Source organism: Pimephales promelas, chromosome 1 (genome assembly GCF_988280905.1).
Source record: "Pimephales promelas chromosome 1, fPimPro1.hap1.1, whole genome shotgun sequence".
Lineage (NCBI taxonomy): Eukaryota > Metazoa > Chordata > Actinopteri > Cypriniformes > Leuciscidae > Pimephales > Pimephales promelas.
Genome location: NC_142769.1, coordinates 36,673,560 through 36,691,692, shown reverse-complemented (window position 1 = coordinate 36,691,692; position 18,133 = coordinate 36,673,560). Strand labels below are relative to the sequence as shown.

General features: G+C 35.3%; 1 protein-coding gene across 1 annotated transcript; it reads left to right on the top strand.

Moving 5' to 3' along the window:
* Positions 1 to 10,556: 10,556 nt before the first annotated feature.
* foxb1b (forkhead box B1b) lies at positions 10,557 to 12,643 on the top strand. The gene has a single exon (XM_039662864.2). It carries the CDS (start codon positions 10,891 to 10,893, stop codon positions 11,779 to 11,781), a length of 891 nt encoding a protein of 296 aa, XP_039518798.1. The 5' UTR covers positions 10,557 to 10,890; the 3' UTR covers positions 11,782 to 12,643.
* The last annotated feature ends 5,490 nt before the right edge of the window (positions 12,644 to 18,133 follow it).

The following is an 18,133-nucleotide window of genomic DNA, read 5'->3' as shown; positions in this document are numbered from 1 at the left end:
TAGATAGATAGATAGTGTACTGTGTTGCGTTAGGCCTACATCCCAATCACTGTTCATGAATCAAAGAGTTAAAGTGATTTTCATTAAGAGCCTCTCTCTCTCTCATACATCTGATTGCATTTTACAGCACACAGGCTGTTACAGACAGCAGAGCTTATCACCGATCATTACACCATTCATCAGCAGGATTTTCAAGAGTATGCAAATGTGATCAGCAAACAAACAATTACACAAGTCAATGAGAACAATTAACACAACAATGCCCCAGAGACTGGGATAAGCTTAATTAATTTTCCCATTGCCGTGGTATAACAGCATGATCAAGCACAAACTGGATATTTTCTCAAACAGCTTCAGCATTATAAATGCGAAACAATTCTGAGGCCATTCATTCTAATGAACAAAAATATATCAGGTGATGTAGAGCAAAATGAACACATACAATCACATTTCATTAAAATCAAAAAGGTAACATGCTGTCAAACATGTACTGTAAATACAAAGATAAAATAAGAACGTTCATCCTTTCGATGGCTGATGTTATTTTAATATGCCATAGGGGAATACCAGGAGAAAGGTCTTTATTTTATTTGATCTTATCCTGTTCGGTTCAAATAAAGATGAATCAATATGACTCTTGACAGCTCATTGTCTCTGAAGGATAACGTTTTCAGTTATATTTCCCCTTTTCGGCCCACCAGACCAAAGCCCACCCTCAACAGCCACAAACACTGTGATGCTGTTTTTTCCCTAGTTAAACAGTGAAGACGACTGCATCATCCTCCCCCACTGCCGGAGCAGGACAGATGAGCTCCCCTCATTCTGCTCCTCTGCCTTCATTCAGTGCTGTGGGTTCATTGTAACCCACTTTGCTATTGTGATGCCATAAGGTTCAAAATAGCCTGTTTGACAATGGTTAAGAATTAATTTAGTAATGATAATAACAATTCAACCATCAAATATATAGAGATAATAATAATAAACAATGCATTGCTATTAAAAAAAATGTTTATGGCACACGTTTGCAATAGTTATTTTGAAATGTTTGTACTGTTCAAAAGTTTGGGGTCAGTAATATTTTTAATTCTTTTTAAATTTTAAATCTTTTGTTCTCATCAAGGATGTATTTATTTGATCAAAAATGAAACAAAACATTAAAAACTACTTAAATATCCTAACTGAACTACAGTAAGCCCATGCGTTGAGCTCATAATGATCAACCAGTTAGGCTGACCCGAATGCTTGCATGCGGTACTCCCGATGTGAGGACCCTGCCATCAATGAAGAAGACCACCACCCACCCACCAATAAAGCAGCTGTCAACTCATACAGGAAATGAAATACTGCCTTCGCATGTTCATTTACACTTACACACCCTTAATCTGGAGGGAGGAGCAAAAATAATAATTTCCTGTGGGAATACTGCCCCCCAAATTAATTACTGCAATTCAGCATTTTTAAATGGACCACTTAATAAAGTGGCAGCATAATTAAATTTCCAGCCCTGTGACCTTGAGAGCACTTCCTAGATAATTAATGATACACGCAGATAATCAATGCAGATAATCCATCTATGTACCATCTACACACACACACACACACACACACACACAGTATATAGGCTACACCACACAATACTGCATGGCCTACATGTATATAAAAATAAATATGACATGTAAGCAAACTAACACAAACAAAAGTGACATCAGAACATAAGAACTCACATTCAAGGTCATGAAAGCTAATTACGATTCACCCGACGTATAGAAAAAAAGAACCCAGAAGCCAGTTCCAGAATACATTTATGACCAATCCAAAGACCAATTTAAATCCAGAACCAAGAAAAACATTATTTATAAAAAAGAAGATAGAAAGAATTTTAAAGTTCGGATAATGCCATGATAGTAAAAAAAACCTTCACTCCTTGCCTACTACATTTTATCACTTTAACCATCAGATTCATTTTTTAATTCCCATATCAGCTGTTCAAAAATACAAGTTAGAAAAGTTACTGATGTCCATATAATTTACAGTGTGCAGTGTGCAGATCTTATTTTCATAAAGCATTCTGATTATCTCTTGATTCATGACTTGTTCAACCTCTGCTGAACTGAGAACACATTCCATTAGTGTCATTTGGATTATCATTCATCCTAACCCTGCAGAAACTACATTAATGTTTTAATTCACACTGATTATCAGATTAAGCAGAGCATAGACGAATGAAATCCAATATTTTTACAGAACTACACATCGTGTAAAGTTGGAGGTACAGTTAAATCATGAGAAGTGGTGTTATTTTACTCATGAGGGATTTCAAATTAAGATTTCACACTGTCGTTCAACCTTGCACTTTAGCACATGGAATTAAATTAAACGCTGTTAAAATTTGACATGTTTGACATCTTAATGGCCTTTGGCACTACATAACTGGCCTTTGTAAAGAAATAACTTGAAAGAGAGCAACCTAAACCTTGTATGTGTGTGCGTTTAAGTGGCACTATACTGATTTATGGTGGGCACAACAGCAAACAATCCATTTACTACACATTTATCCACTTAATCCTCAGCTTAACCGGAATGCCAATACTGTATTGACCAAATGTCAACACATTCGCACCAACAACACCGAATCCAACACAGTCTCATTCATCTCTCCTCAAACATGCAGGCAAGATTACACACACACACACACACACACACACACACACACACACACGCGTGCATGTGCAAGCAGAGTATACGAATACGGAAGACTGCAACGTTACAGAACACAGATGCCTGGAGGAAACAAGGCTGAGGAAAAATGACTGCTGTCAGAGTGACTCATGATAACCTTATCTGTACACTCGAAGAGTTATCGATCTCATATGAAGATTCAAGACTAGCACATTCTATACACAAGCACACAATGAACATAGAAAACTCAAACAACTTAAATGACAACACACACACACACTTGGGAGGGATCCCCTTCCTAAATCATTAAAGCTATTTACATAGCTAAATAAAAGTCCCATATTTTCATACAGACAAATGTATAGGAGACAAACAGCACCTGTCAAATTAGACAACATTTTGACTCTAAAATTAAATGATTAGCTTTTATGTGTAAGTAACAAATTCTAAATAAATAATCAAAATATTACTTTATTGTAGAATTTACATTTTTATGAATTCTTTGTATGAAATGAATGTAGTATCTTTTTGTACTTATTAATAGAAAATAAGAGAAACAATTTCAGTTCAAATTAATTTGTGTTTTATATTGCATAGTGTATATTTGTATAACAAACGTATACAAATGTTGCAATATTTTCAATGCATTTAAAAATATATATATTTTATGTACAAATATGCAAAGTTTTGTGAAATATTTTAAATATTTTGTGTGAATATATATACGATTTATTTAATCAAAATGCAGTAAAAACAGCAATATTGTAAAAAAAAAAAATTATATTCTTAAGGCGCAAATCAGCATATCAGATTTCTGAAGGATGTGATGATGCTAAAAATTCAGCTTTACCATCACAGGAATTAATTCGATTATAAAATATATTAAAAATATAATTAAATTAAGAAACTTTTGTGTTGCTTAATATATTTGAGGATACATATGATGAATCGAAAGGGTCAAAGAACAAAGAAAGAATGTTTTTAAAATCAATTTAATGCATTTATGCTAAATAGAAGTTCATTTCTTACTTCTTCACTTAAATGTTACCCTATTACCATATTACCCCATTGTGGCCCCCTGAGTGTCCCCAGATGCCAGTTTGAACACCCCTGCCTGGATGCTTGACTTTTCAGGTAGGGAAGTGGCCCAGATAAGCCCCTCTGATTCATCATCTGACTGATTGGACTCAGATGTTATCCTAAAGGCCTGCTGACGACTCGATCTAGACTGAGCTCTCTGAGACCTTTAGGCCGGAAAAATCACACACACCACAAAAGTACTGTCTGACTACCTCCACTCGACTCTGACAGTAGCGGAGGTGACAAATGGCCACGATTATTAAAAGAAGGTTACTTTTAAACACTGTTCTCTGGCAATGAGAGAGAATAGCAGCTGCTAAATCACTGTCAGGGGAACTAATGATAAGATATCATAAGACACGCAAGACACAAGACAAGATGGAGTGGAGCTTCTCCCTCCTTTAATCAGCTTCAGTCTCCACCTCTCGCCACTCTCACGTCTTTATCAAGCACACAAACGCACTTATTCCTGTTCACAGAGGTGTATCCATCACCTTAGCTCTGTGCCTCTCTCTCTATGGCTCGGCTGTAGACTGGTTCAGTCGCTCAAGCAATTTCATGCAGGCAGACAGCATGATTATGATAAAGAATGCGCTTATACTTGCTTTTGTAGCAGATACAATGTTATTTTCTGATGAATGTAAAGTTTACGTTGTATAGGACAAAAGAAGTGATTTTTTTCATGTTCAGCTTCAGTTCTTTATCATATTTTCTTTAAAATCACTTCTATTTCATGATATTTTCTTTCAAAGACTGACCCTTTAAAAGGTCCAGGTTTGCATAATAAATTGGATGGGTAGAGGTCATGCTGTGGCACTCATGTCAAAGCCTTAGCAAGGGGACAGATATGTTTCTCTGAGGCATGCAGGGTTAATCACACTCTGAGTAAAGGCCTCTAGATTAATCTAATTAATAAAAGTCATGGTCTGTCCCAGCATATCTAATACTTTAAGCTAATGATGTCATAAATCCACCCTGCTAATATGGCAGGTGGAGAGAGAGTGGTAGTAAGAGTGTGTGTGTGTGTGTGTGTGTGTGTGTGTGTGTGTGTGTGTGGTGATGGAGAGACAACGTACTTGCAAAATGTATTTACGTGTGACATGTGTACTTAAGAAAGTCTGGGTCATCAGTGGCGGGATAAGAATACACAACATCTTCTATTATCCACTCACAGATGCTTGATCATTTAATTCAGATCAATGTATTTATTCATAATATGTATTTTCTGGCAGTTCAATTCAATTGCTAATAATAATATTAATTATTATTATTATTATTTTTATATTAAATTGTATTTGTTTAAGAATAAATTATGTATTTATTCATTTTTTGAAAAAGAAAAAAGAAAACAACATTCCTATTCAGTAATTATCATGATAACAAAAAGGAAAAAATACACATTGTTTTATTATATGCAAACATTGAGATTTATATTATCATACAGAGCATGGTATTTACTATTGATCTAAACCGGGTGACCAAAAACAGCATAAGCTTCAGAGTCTGACAATGACACAAATGCACATCAAGATAAGTGGTCTAGCTGAGACAGCCACATAATTAGAGTGGTCCATTTTACAAGTCTTCTAATAAATCTGAAATCTGGTCTGATAAATTTGAATAAGTTAACAGGGCATTACCACACCACCACATTCGATTTGCATAGTGCATTTACTGAAATGAATATGCAAGCATAAGTGGAAGGGCTGCTGAATCCTCTTAATTAGAATAGCTCCTCCCAGTATGTTTTCTGAAAGACATATCTTTGCATATATTTTCCCGAGTAAGAGTCTTTGATCAGAGAGATATTGCTTTAACTCTCCTGACATTACAGAATATGGGTACCACCCATAATGTTGCTCATCATTTAATTCACAATGCAATTAGAGTTGTGATGACTCCTGAGGAAAAAATTATGTTGCTAATTATTTATTAAATATTCACGATGCCCTCTGAGTGGAAGGGAGGGTGACAATTAAAGAACTCAGAGCATATGCTGCATTACTTTACTGCATTCATAACTGCTAGTCAGCAGATGTTTTTTTTTACTAGAAGTAAAAAGTCTTGATGTGTCTAGAAAACGCTGCTTTGATACAATCTGTATAGTAAAAAGCGCTATATAAATAAAGTTGACTTGACTTGAAAAATACATTTGCAGCGATACTGCTAATGTCATGATACCACACACAGGGAGCAGAAGATCCAAAAGCAGTATCTTTAGTCAAGGGTAATCCGTACTCACAACAGTCCAGGCAAGGGTCAAAATCGAAATAAGCAACCCATACAAGAAAAACAGAACAAAACTGGCAAGAACACAGGACTCAGAAATGGTATGATGAATAACAAGGACTCCGTAACAAACAATAAAAAGGCAGGGTATTTATGCAGGGACCACAATTATGTTACTATGTTAGTGTGAGGCTATTTTGAGCCTTGCTAGTAAATAGCAATTTTTATTTTTATTTACTATGACATGCCCTATATACTAGCGTTATAAGCTAAATGTTTTTTTAGAGAAAAAAACTATTTATATTCAATTATCATGAAAACAAATCTTAGAGAATTTGAGCTTCCATGCATATTACTCATTTGAACGTTGTTGCTGTTCACGGTCAGGGACTATTTTTTTCCTAGCGGAAGGAAGGCTTTTAGTGATTTTACTTAATGAAAGTTGCTCTAATACATTTTTATTTTATTTTTTTTTACTTTTTTATTGTGTGGTAACCGTTTTATAAAAGCAATAAGGTACCCGAGGCAAGTGCTGTATCGTGAATAAGTAACTGCTGAAGGGCGTTGTTAGGCACGACGCGAAGCCTTATTGCTTAGGCTACATATAGCCCCTTTAAGTATCACACTTAATACTTTGATTATTATGAGCCTTTATTTATATATTTTCAGTTTTCATTTTAAATTTAGTTTAAGTTTCAGTGCTGTCATGTGCTTTTGTCATTTTTTTTTAGTTTTTTTTTGTATTTATCATTTACTTATTTTTAATTTTAACTTTAGTACATAACTTATTTCAGTTATTTGCCAAGACACCATGTCTAATTTTCTTTTATATTATCCTAAATTTTGTTCATCTTATCTTTATATTTTATTTTAGCTTTTATTTAATTTTCAATTAATGAAAACAATCTTGAATAGTTTTAGTTAAATACAAAAAGGGCATCTGCAACATAATTTTTAACCAAATGACAGAATGTAACATCATAGCAAGGCTATTTGTAATGAAATACCTTTGCATGGTCACATCTTACCACTGCATTTGAGAGGGTTCCCACAATGGCACAACACTTTCTATGGTCTTATTACCATCAGAAAGATGTTTTTGCAGCAGGACCAGAGATGGCCCACTTACAGCCAGCTTAAGAGGAGGAAGAGCTGCATCCTTGCATTAAACATGCTCATCATAAACCATCGTACTTCAGAGCCACTCACACAGACATCAGACAGCCTGCAGAGAGCATAATGTATGCGCATAGACACATTCATACATAAACACACACCTCAAAGCAGACACGTGAGCATTAATAAACAGGAGGGAAGAAACAAACATCACAGGGAGTGTGTTATGACTCTTGAGAACAACAAGAGGCTGAGAGGTCAATAATCCACTTTACAATCTAATACAATAACTCTGAGCTGCATTCAAAGGACACTGACCACTCAATGCTTTCAGTTTACAATTTCCCTGACAGAATGTTAGCAAACTTGACTATTTAATCAAAAATCCCATATTTTGATCTACACAGTACTTTTGGTGTGTGCTACTCTGAATATCTTAAATAAGAATGTAGGCCTATATACTTTGTCAAAAATAGAAACAAAACAGACGAAAGTACTAAACATTATGGCTTATTATCATTATACTGTTCAAAATCAAGGAAAGGGATCTTCACATGCACAACCATTACAAAAATATTTTTATTTGAAATTTTGAACAAAAATTACTATTTTATTCAGCGAGGATGCATCAAATTAATCAAAATGTTTATTAATTTAAATGGTTAATTTCTAATTCAAATAAATTCAGCTGTGCCAACACAGCAATAAACTACATTTTAAAATATAATATAATATAATATAATATAATATAATGTAAAAGAGTAATTTTACATTGCAATAATATTCCACACTACTGTTATTAAGTGTATTTTTTAAACAAATAATCGCAGCCTTGGTATGTAATAACTTCTTTAAAGAACATAAAAAATCATACTGGCTCCAAATTATTTAGAAATCTAGTGTACTTTTATACCTCAGCTAATTATTACAAGAATATTTCGCCTATGACACTTGTCAGCGCTTTATCAGGACTGTTGTCCTTTTTAAACAAATTGTAGCCCTTATAAAGGCCTGGTGTTATAATGCTGACAGCCACAGGCAGATCCTCGGGTATCTTCATGAACTCTTCATGACCTGTCTGCCCCATCAAGTTCTATAATATTAAAGAATTGATACTATAAGTTGTATTAGTATTGAAATTTAAGTTTCGATAACTTAACATTTACCCTGCATTCTTATTATTTTAAAAACATTTTAACACTTTCAGATTGAAAAATAAAAAATATAATAAAAGACTATATACAGTTAAGAACAGAATAAACAAATATTCAAAACAGAACACAAAAAGCCAGGCTCTGGGCTGGATAAAGGAAGAGACATCATTGTGTCAAGGGCTGTATTTACAGGCCAGTATCATCTATCAGACACGTGTTCTCAATTAGACTAAATATCATTCATCACAGAATACAGCATCAACCTGCTCCCAGTCTTACCCAGTGCTAGTGGTCAAGGGTTAACTGCAGCATCTCCACACACACACACACACACACACACACACACACACACACACACACACACACTGCAGTTAGGTCAGAGAATGTTGGTACATTCCAGATAATTCATTGCTTCCTCCAGCTGTACGCCAGTACAAATGGAATGACAACAATAAAAGACAATAGTAATAATGCAGATTAAATATTCACTTAACATCCCATAACAGACACACAACTAGAAAAGACTAGACACCAAGAATATGGTGCAGACAAGCAACCTATATTTAAAAAGTCATTGACCTAATTTTAACTAATAATGTTTCCTTTTTAATGCTAATATGTTAAAAAATAATTAGAGATTAGATCGTATTTTAAGTTTATTGTTTTCTTCATATACAAATTCTATAAATGCATAAAACTATTTATTGTTGTTAAGACTGTGTAGGCCTATTAATACGTCTTTTTATATAATTTTATGAGGTCTTTAGAAACCCCATATATATAGGCTTCAAATAAAAAGGTCAAAGATTAGGAAGTTGATCCTCCAATCAAAGGCCCTTGACGTCACCCCTCCTCAGACCAATTATGACAGTCCTCATCTACTTACAGGTATCAGGATTGAGACATGCAGATTATTCTGTTGTAATGCAGCACTTCTCCACGACTATCCCACGTTCTTTTTCACAGTGAATTATTTCAAAATTGACACTGATATTAAAATTGCAAACAACTCTCCATTTATGGCAATCAAGCCATTTTGAACATACTTCTCAAAAATAGCCTAGGCTATAGACTATTCTTCATTTTAGCTGATGATCTGAACTTAGTCTCTTTTAACCTATGACGTTAACACCTGCATAAACCAGATTTTCATCTGTTAAACGTCGTCATTAAATAAATGAATGTATTAATCACAAAAGATAGCCTACTTAATTAACGATAAAATAGTTTGCCTATAAAATGTGATCCTCACGCTGATGCTCTAAATGATAAAAATAAAAACTACAAAACTTCATTCTGAGAATCTTTGAGGCATGATTTAACTCAAACTCTTTTCGATAATAAACACGCCCCATTATTAGAAGATAGGCTAATTTCAGCCTATCGCAATTGCGCTTCTATGCATATAAATTCACTTAGCAGAAAGAATGGGAATCTGCCTGTGTGTGGTCCTAAGTGACTGCAAATAAGAACAAGTTAAGTAGCCTATCGCACCTCCTAAGACAGACATGGTTATATGATTATGCTATAGAGCCTACAAAACATTCCACTCATTAAACATTAAAATGAGCGCATCAACTGAAATCTAAAATTAAATCGGTCACTTAAAGTTTAAATAATACCAAGCGGTGCCAAAGTAACGAAGATAGCTAACGTTTTACATAAATTTGATTTAGAAATTCGACTTGAAAAGGAATTGAATGAAAAGAACATTTTTAGCCTACAACACAAACACAGAAACATTTTGTGTCAGTGTAGCCTATAGGATAAAGTAGGCTAAATGTAATTTTTTTAATGATTAATTTAGCCTATAAAAAATAATAAATTAATACATTATTAAATTAACTAGGAGCCCGATTGGATGCCTTCTGAAAAAAACTATATTTTCAAATTACAAATTCCTAGAAATAAAAACAAAATTGGAAAAGATCCGCTTCAGAATTATTTCGAAAGGATTTTAATTAGGCTATGGTTATACAACACAGTTGTGGTGCCAAAAAAGTCAACCTCAACGTCAACTACGCCAGCCCAGAGCTGAAGACATTAGGCTTCTCCTCCTTAGTTTTCCCCACCTAAATGACTGCCACTGTTCCATCATGTTAGTTTACAAAGTTGACGAACAAAATAGCCAGGTGCATTTCACATCCAGACGCCTTTTGCCGTTCTCCGTTCTCAGGCGGAGATGAATTTTATTGGTTCAGCGGGTCGCGTGAAAGAGGTGTAGGCCTAAATGAAAACTGTTTAGAAGACAGTGCGCGCACCCCTCCTTTGAGGAAGATTGTCATGTGACAACACAGAGAGCACTTGAAGAGACACAGAAAAGGGGGACAGACGCTCAGAGACTTTAGCACACACACAGAGAGCTCCAAGTGAGGCCATGAGAGAAGACGTTGAGATTTTAAGTTTTTTTTAATGGACAGCATTGCGCAAAATCCTAAAACAAACGAATGAATTTGTTTAAAACTTTTACAAGAATGGATAGATAAGTGAGAGTCACCTGAAGCACCTGCATTTATTAAGATGTCTGACTTTTTACTTCGGATCAGTGTGACATTTTCAACAAACTCGGAGTGTTTTGAAGCTATTCGCCATTGACTCTGTGAACCCAAGGTAGGCTAATTCACTTAGGAAAATGCCTCGTCCTGGAAGAAACACATACAGCGACCAGAAGCCGCCGTATTCGTATATTTCGCTAACCGCAATGGCCATTCAGAGTTGCCCGGAGAAGATGCTCCCTCTCAGCGAAATTTACAAGTTCATCATGGACAGGTTTCCTTATTATCGAGATAACACGCAGCGCTGGCAAAACTCCCTGCGCCACAACCTTTCCTTCAACGACTGCTTCATCAAGATCCCGCGAAGACCGGACCAGCCGGGGAAAGGCAGCTTCTGGGCTCTCCATCCCAGCTGCGGTGACATGTTCGAAAACGGGAGCTTCTTGAGGCGCCGCAAGAGATTCAAAGTGATGATCACCTCCGAGCACCTGCAAAAACCGTCCGACGCGGCGCATTACCTCCAGCAACAAGCCAAACTCAGAATGACAACTTTAGGGACGCATCTACCTCAGATGACCAGCTACAACTTAAGTGTTTCACAACCCTCCACTTTCAAACACCCCTTTGCCATTGAAAATATAATTGCCAGAGATTACAAAATGCCAGGAAGTCTTGCTTTCTCTACCATGCAGTCCATGTCAACGGGTTACCAAATACACAATCAGTTGACCACGGCTTGGCCCCATATGTATAGCAGTAATGTGATAGACGCTGAGTATACTGCCTATGGAGTACCATTCAAATCCCTGAGTCATGGCGGGCAAAGTTTACCGGCGATCCCAGTGCCAATCAAACCCACCCCGGCTCCGGTTCCGTCCATCTCGACGCTGCAGGCGCGCCTTCCAGCCTTCCTCTCCGGCTCTCCACAGTCCCTGAGCCCGACGTCTCCCGGACAGAGCAGCCCTGCCACACCGAGCACGACCTCGCTGCTCCATTCGGCCGCCGTGCACTGTCAAGAGGTCACTTAAAACTTTAAGTGGGACTTGAAACTTTACTTTGTCATTCACCCGACAAAAAGGCAAGCGAGGAAAACTCACAAAACATAGGCTATATCTCTGAAATAAAAAGAAAGTTGACTTGTTTAAATTTTCTCGCAATATAGTGAAATTAAACATTCTGTTAAGTTGAATTATTATAGCTAAATATTTCAATGACATATGTCATAGGCTACCTCATTATTGAAGTTTAAGAATCTTATTGGAAAATGCACAATGGACTAGGTAAAGAGTTTAAGAATTACAATATTCTCCAACTTAATTTTGGGCTGCTTACCCATTAAAGCTCATCGACACCTGCAAGTAAAGGAACTGAAAAGGGATTAAGCACAGATGCTGCAGCTTTTCCGTTTGGCAGTGTAGAAAAATAACAATGGAAACACTCTTACAATGCACTTTTGATGTGACGTTACAAATATCGCAAGAGATTGTTCCGTGAACAATGCTCAGTCTAATTTATCAGCTTCGTTGAAAATATTGAAAGCTGTTGTATATACAAGTTTTCTGTATAATGTTGACATGCTCTTATTCTATAGCATGCTGCTTTTCACGTATATACACCTGAAATAAATTATAAACTTTGTCATCAAACCTTAACCTGAGACTTGTCATTGTAATTTGTGTAACGGAGTCATACAGAGTAAGAGATTTGAATCAGCAGCAACAACAATAAAATCATCGAACAGTTTTGTGAAATTAAAAGAGACAAAATTCGGAGCTCATGGACCATTTGTTGTGGACAATTGGTTGTCGATTAAAGATGAAAGGGAGGGCTTAAATGCTTTGTAACTTTAGTAAGATCGGAGGGGAATTTATTCAATTAAAGAGTGTAGGGTATAACTTAACTGAAATAAACGGGCCGTAATTAGCTTATTTTCTCAATCAATACTTGTCGCATAGCAATTTTGAATTCTGTTTTACTGACAGTCTTAATATATATAAAAAATAATAATTTAATTTAAATTAATAGATACAATTTAATAATGTATGAGTTTTTATTTTGGATAACGAAATATCAAGTGGCATTATGAAAAATAGCACAAAAAATTTTTTTTCAGGGGAATATATATATATATAGGCCTATATATATATATATTTGTGGAAACTTTATGGTTTGCTAAACTATTGGAACAAGTTAAGGGAAATTGACTTACACCGATATTAATTTAGATTATTACAATTAGATTCATTAGATTTATTTTACTTTATATTTCTAAGTGTGGCTAAATAACATAAATAAATGTATCTATGATGAACTACAAAGTGAGAGACTTGCATGCTTTTTTATACTTTTACTCTTTTATCAATGAAAATAAAAAACAGCTGTATTTTACATTAATACTAGCATTTTAAATTACTGAAATTACTTAATAATATAATTGTTCTGCTGTCTTCCTGCTGCATTTTAATAAACCTTAACTTCAGCTGTAAAAATAACAGCACAACATGCAATCATATTTGTGTATACAGAAAAAGCAAATGAATAACATGGCATAAATGATCTGTGGTCAGTTGCATAAACTGCTTAGACTTGTCTTAAAAGTTTATCATCTATTTCTTTAGAGTGGTCCTATATTTTTAAAATCTGTTACATAAAATTGTAGTTTGGTCTAATTTGAATTGAAAAATTAATAACAATTACGTCTTGTCTTGCTGCTAGTTGGTCAAACTCTTTAAAAAACAGTCTTAGTGGCTATCATTGACACAGATGAAGGTTAGACTAGGTTGTTTGTTCGATACAGTATGTCACATTTCATACACTGGCATCCATTTAATTAATATAATGCATTATAGAGAAACATCCAAGGTAATTAGCATGTGTAATTTATCCATTTATTCATGCATGTGGCCAGTGGCCTGAATAATGAGCCTGCAGTCTTACCCCGGACCAGGAGATGGAATGGACAGGAACCTGTTATTTATAATCACACTAAAACTAATGTCATCAAGCTTGACATCAACTCACAAAACTTATTTGGTGAGAATTTTTTTCCAGCTGTAAGCTAAATAGCCTTATTTATTTCTCACTGTGGCATTAATAATTTAGGGCGTGCATATTTATGAGCAAAATACCTGAACATGCTCTGGCAAGGGATGGCAAGGATATTTATATGGTCGTAAATCAACAAGGCTAAGCCAGACTGAAAATCAAAAGCAAATGAACACACACACACACACACACACACACTTTGTAACCGTTGCACTCTTTAATAACTGCTTTGAAGAAAAAAATTGTCTGCTTTGCAAAACATATGAACCAATCTTTTTTTTTTTTACTTTTGAAAATATTGTGAAATGAATAAAAATTGGCTTTGCATTTCTGATCTGGATATTTTATAATTAATAATTGAGGTATCAGTATCTATCCATATAGTTTCCAGGAATCTTTTAAAAATATTTTTATTATTTTAAAAAATATGAAAATGAATAGGCCTAAGTATTAAAAAGTACAGCACTTAAGTGAGAAAACAAGCCCTGTTTTGAAATGACAGTTCAAACATCGAGATAAGACAACTCTGCAGACAACACAATGCGTTGTTGTTTGAACAGGAAAAGGTGCCTGATTTCTCTGGATTCTTATACAGGATTCACAGTGCAAGGATATTTGAGCTAACCCGTAATAATCAGCATGGCTGTAGCTGAAAGCAGCAGCAGGTGCAAAGGGAGACTCTCTGCTCGACCCAGCCAAACGCCTGTGTGTGCATGAAATCACTGTGTCAACATTTAATTCATGCTTCTAAGCAGAGACTGTGAGACAAATTACACCACTGGGAGGGACTGCCAATATTAGCTCAAGCAACAAATGTCATCCACTGACCATTGGGCTTCTGACGTAAAGTAAAATACGGTCAAAATGATGTTAAAATATATAGATGCCTTATAAAGTTATAAACTAGAATAAAACGGAATTATTTAACTGAAATCGACTACCTTATTTCTTGGTCAGCTGAACAGATGACTGATCACAAAACTATTTAAAAGAAATTGCTGTGAGTAAACATTCTCAAGTTTTTGGAGTAGAGCAAGAGTGGTAAAGACTGTTTGGTCAGCCATAAAACATCACCCAGCAAACACTGGCCAGGACTATTGTGTCCAGTCAATGCACTTCAGGCCTTTCAACATGTTGCCAGGCGACTGGGTCCGTTGACACAGCGATGCTGGTCTGAGTGATCAATCCCCTGCGTGTCTGTGTGTTTGGTGTTGTGAGTGGGCAAAAGCAGTTGCTTTGTCTCACTAAGAGACCTCCAGTGAGAAGAACAGCACGCTTTTGTGTGTGTGTAAGTTTTTGAATTTACAATACACAATGTAAAAGCGGTTGATGCTCAAGGCCAAAAACACTAAAAAAGTACAATAGTTAAGAGTTTATGTCTCTTTCAGAGGTACAATCACAATGGGCAAATGAACAATCACCTCAAATGATAGACCTTCATAGCCATCATTTAACATGAAATCGGTTGTACTTTTTGCATCATTCAAAAGTTTGTGATCGAGTTTTTAGAAGAAATTAACAAGGACAATTTATCAAAATGACAGTAAGCCAGCAAAAAATGACAGCAAAAAAATACACTATTAAGAAGGAGCACCAAATCAGAATGATTTCTGAAAGGAGGACTAGAATAATGGCCGCTGAAAATTCAGCTTACAGATAACAGATATTTTATATTTTAATATTTAGAACTGTGAAAGGATTAATCGCGATTAATCGCATCCAAAATAAAAGTTTGTATTTATATAATATATGTGTGTGTATAATTATTTTGTATATATAAATACACACATATGCATGTACGTATATATTTAAGAAAAATGTGTTCGTAATATATCAAATATTTATATTTATGTATAATATAAATTTTGTATAAATATATATAAAGTATATACATAGAAATATTTCTTAAATATGTACATGCATGTGTGTGTATTTATATATACAAAATAATTATACACACTACACACACATATATCATGTAAACACAAACTAAATATTATTTCTTCTTTGAAAAAAAAAAAAAAATCTTACTGACTCCAAACTATGCTTGTTTTGTTGTAGGGCCTAATAAGAAGAAGCCCTGAAGGAGTTCAGTGTCTGAACACTCAATATTACAAAGTCTGGTTCTGATCTGATAAGCTGGCGCCAATGACCCTCTACCTTCATACAGTAACAGGACATGACTGACAGTTCCCTAAAGATGACAAGGCCTTAAGGTGCTACTCTTGTGTAATGCTGAAAACACATACCTTGAAAGAAACACACAACTTCACTTAATAAGCTCCAGAGGCAACAGCATTAATTGTCAAGGACATTTGTTTTGTTAAATCAAGTTCAATTAGGGAAATATTGACACAAATTGATCCAATTGGTAAAAAGTAAAATTTTAGGTATGAAACTCTACAAACTAATAATCTGTTGTCCCTTAAAACTCACAATTAGGAGCATAAAAATGGCTTTTTATCAGATTTTGGCAAGTATAAACAGGTAGCTAAATATTTGACATAACTACACTTTTTATGACGTCACTTTTTCTTAACAGCCCATTCACACAAATAACCATTTTCACAATAACAATTAAATTATTAACACCCTACCTTAACTGACTCTCTGGGGCGTCTTCAGGTCTCAGGTGTTGTCATGTTTGAAATGTGCGAGTGTAATGACAGGTTTAGCTCGGCTGTTTCCCCTGCAGCCGCTGACTGACAAGTTGATTTAGGCTGAGCAGGAATCTTCCTTGTTTCTCATAAACTAACACCTCTATGACACTTCAAAGGGTCAGTCGCACCTGAGGTGACAGAGGGCAGCGGGTTCCTGCACAGAGTGAGATGGACAGATAAAGGGTTAGGGTTACGATTTGCTGGGGGTCAGGTGCTGCTTTTGAGTCACATTTTTAAGGAATCCCAGAAGAAACACAACCATGATGTTTTTTTTGTTTTGTTTTGTTTTTTAATACCAAAATCCTCTGTGGTCACCATCTAACCTGTAACTAAACATATCAGCTTCTAAACTTAAAAAAATTAGACACAAATGATTGTAATACAACCTTGCAAGTAACAAACTACAGAATTAAACTAACAAAGGCAGCAAATTACTTACAGGTTTGAAACATTTCCTAAAATATCTTCTCCCAGTGTTGCATTAACAGGAAGGAAGAGTACATTTTCTGCTTGGCTCATAACAATGGCCTTAGTTTCTTTGATCTGTGTTAAGTCCTTCTCAATGTCAGGAACTAATAACTGACCTTTTGTAATTGGGATTAACTTCTCTGTGCTTTGTTCATGTCAACTTTGTTCTATTGCCAATGTATTTACAAAGTCAATGAGAAGATAATTAGTAATGTAGTGTAGTTTGAACTACCATGAAATCACTTACTTTTCAAATCTTTTTTTTTTTGTTTTTTTTTTTTGGAACAAGTATGAGCAGAACTATATCTTCCATTTTTAAGCTGTGCTGAATGTTTGTTTAAAATGGTGTTTAACTAACACACTAAGGCCGAGCTTAGATTAAGCCAGAATTAGACCTTAGTTCAATTAGGATCTTTAAAGGGATAGTTCACCCAAAAATGAAAATTACCCCATGATTCACCAACATCAAGCCATCGTGTATATGACTTTTTTTCAGACGAATTTAATCAGAGTTATATTAAAAAATGTCCAGGCTCTTCCAAGGTTTATAATGGCAGTGAATGAGGTTTTGAGATTTTGAAGCCCAAAAAGTGCATCCCTCCATTATAAAAGTGCTCCACACGGCTCCGGCATGGTCAACAAAGGCCTTATGAAGCGAAGTGATGTGTTTGTGTAAGAACCATAGCTAATGCTACTCCTACCCATACATTTCAATTTCAATTTATTTTACCCACACATAAATTCAAGACAAATGGCACAAACCAAATTGGCACATATAGTCATGTGTGAATCAGGTCTCCCAAAGAAGCTATCCAAAGCTTATAATAGGGAGCCTGAGACATATTAAAGTAATACATTACATATACTTAAACTAAACACTGCATTGTGTCAGGAACCCCACTGGAGTCATATGGATTACTTTTATGATGGATGAATGCACTTTTTTGGACTTCGAAATCAGGACCACCATTGAATACCATTATAAAGCTTTGGAAAAGCAATAATACTTTTTTAATATAACTCCGACTGTGTTAAAACAGCTCAAACATGCGTTTTAGTCTCGGACTTAAGTCATGTCTGTGAAACCTGGGGTAAATTTTGTGTTGACTGGGACTGTTATAGGGATAGTCTTCAAAAAACGTCATGTCTCTGTAGATGTTGTAGTCTGACATCACACATGAGAACCATGTAGAGCATTGTAATAGTG

Coding starts and splice junctions, on each gene's coding strand:
- foxb1b (XM_039662864.2), top strand. CDS start 10,891: ATGCCTCGTCCTGGAAGAAACACATACAGCGACCAGAAGCCGCCGTAT.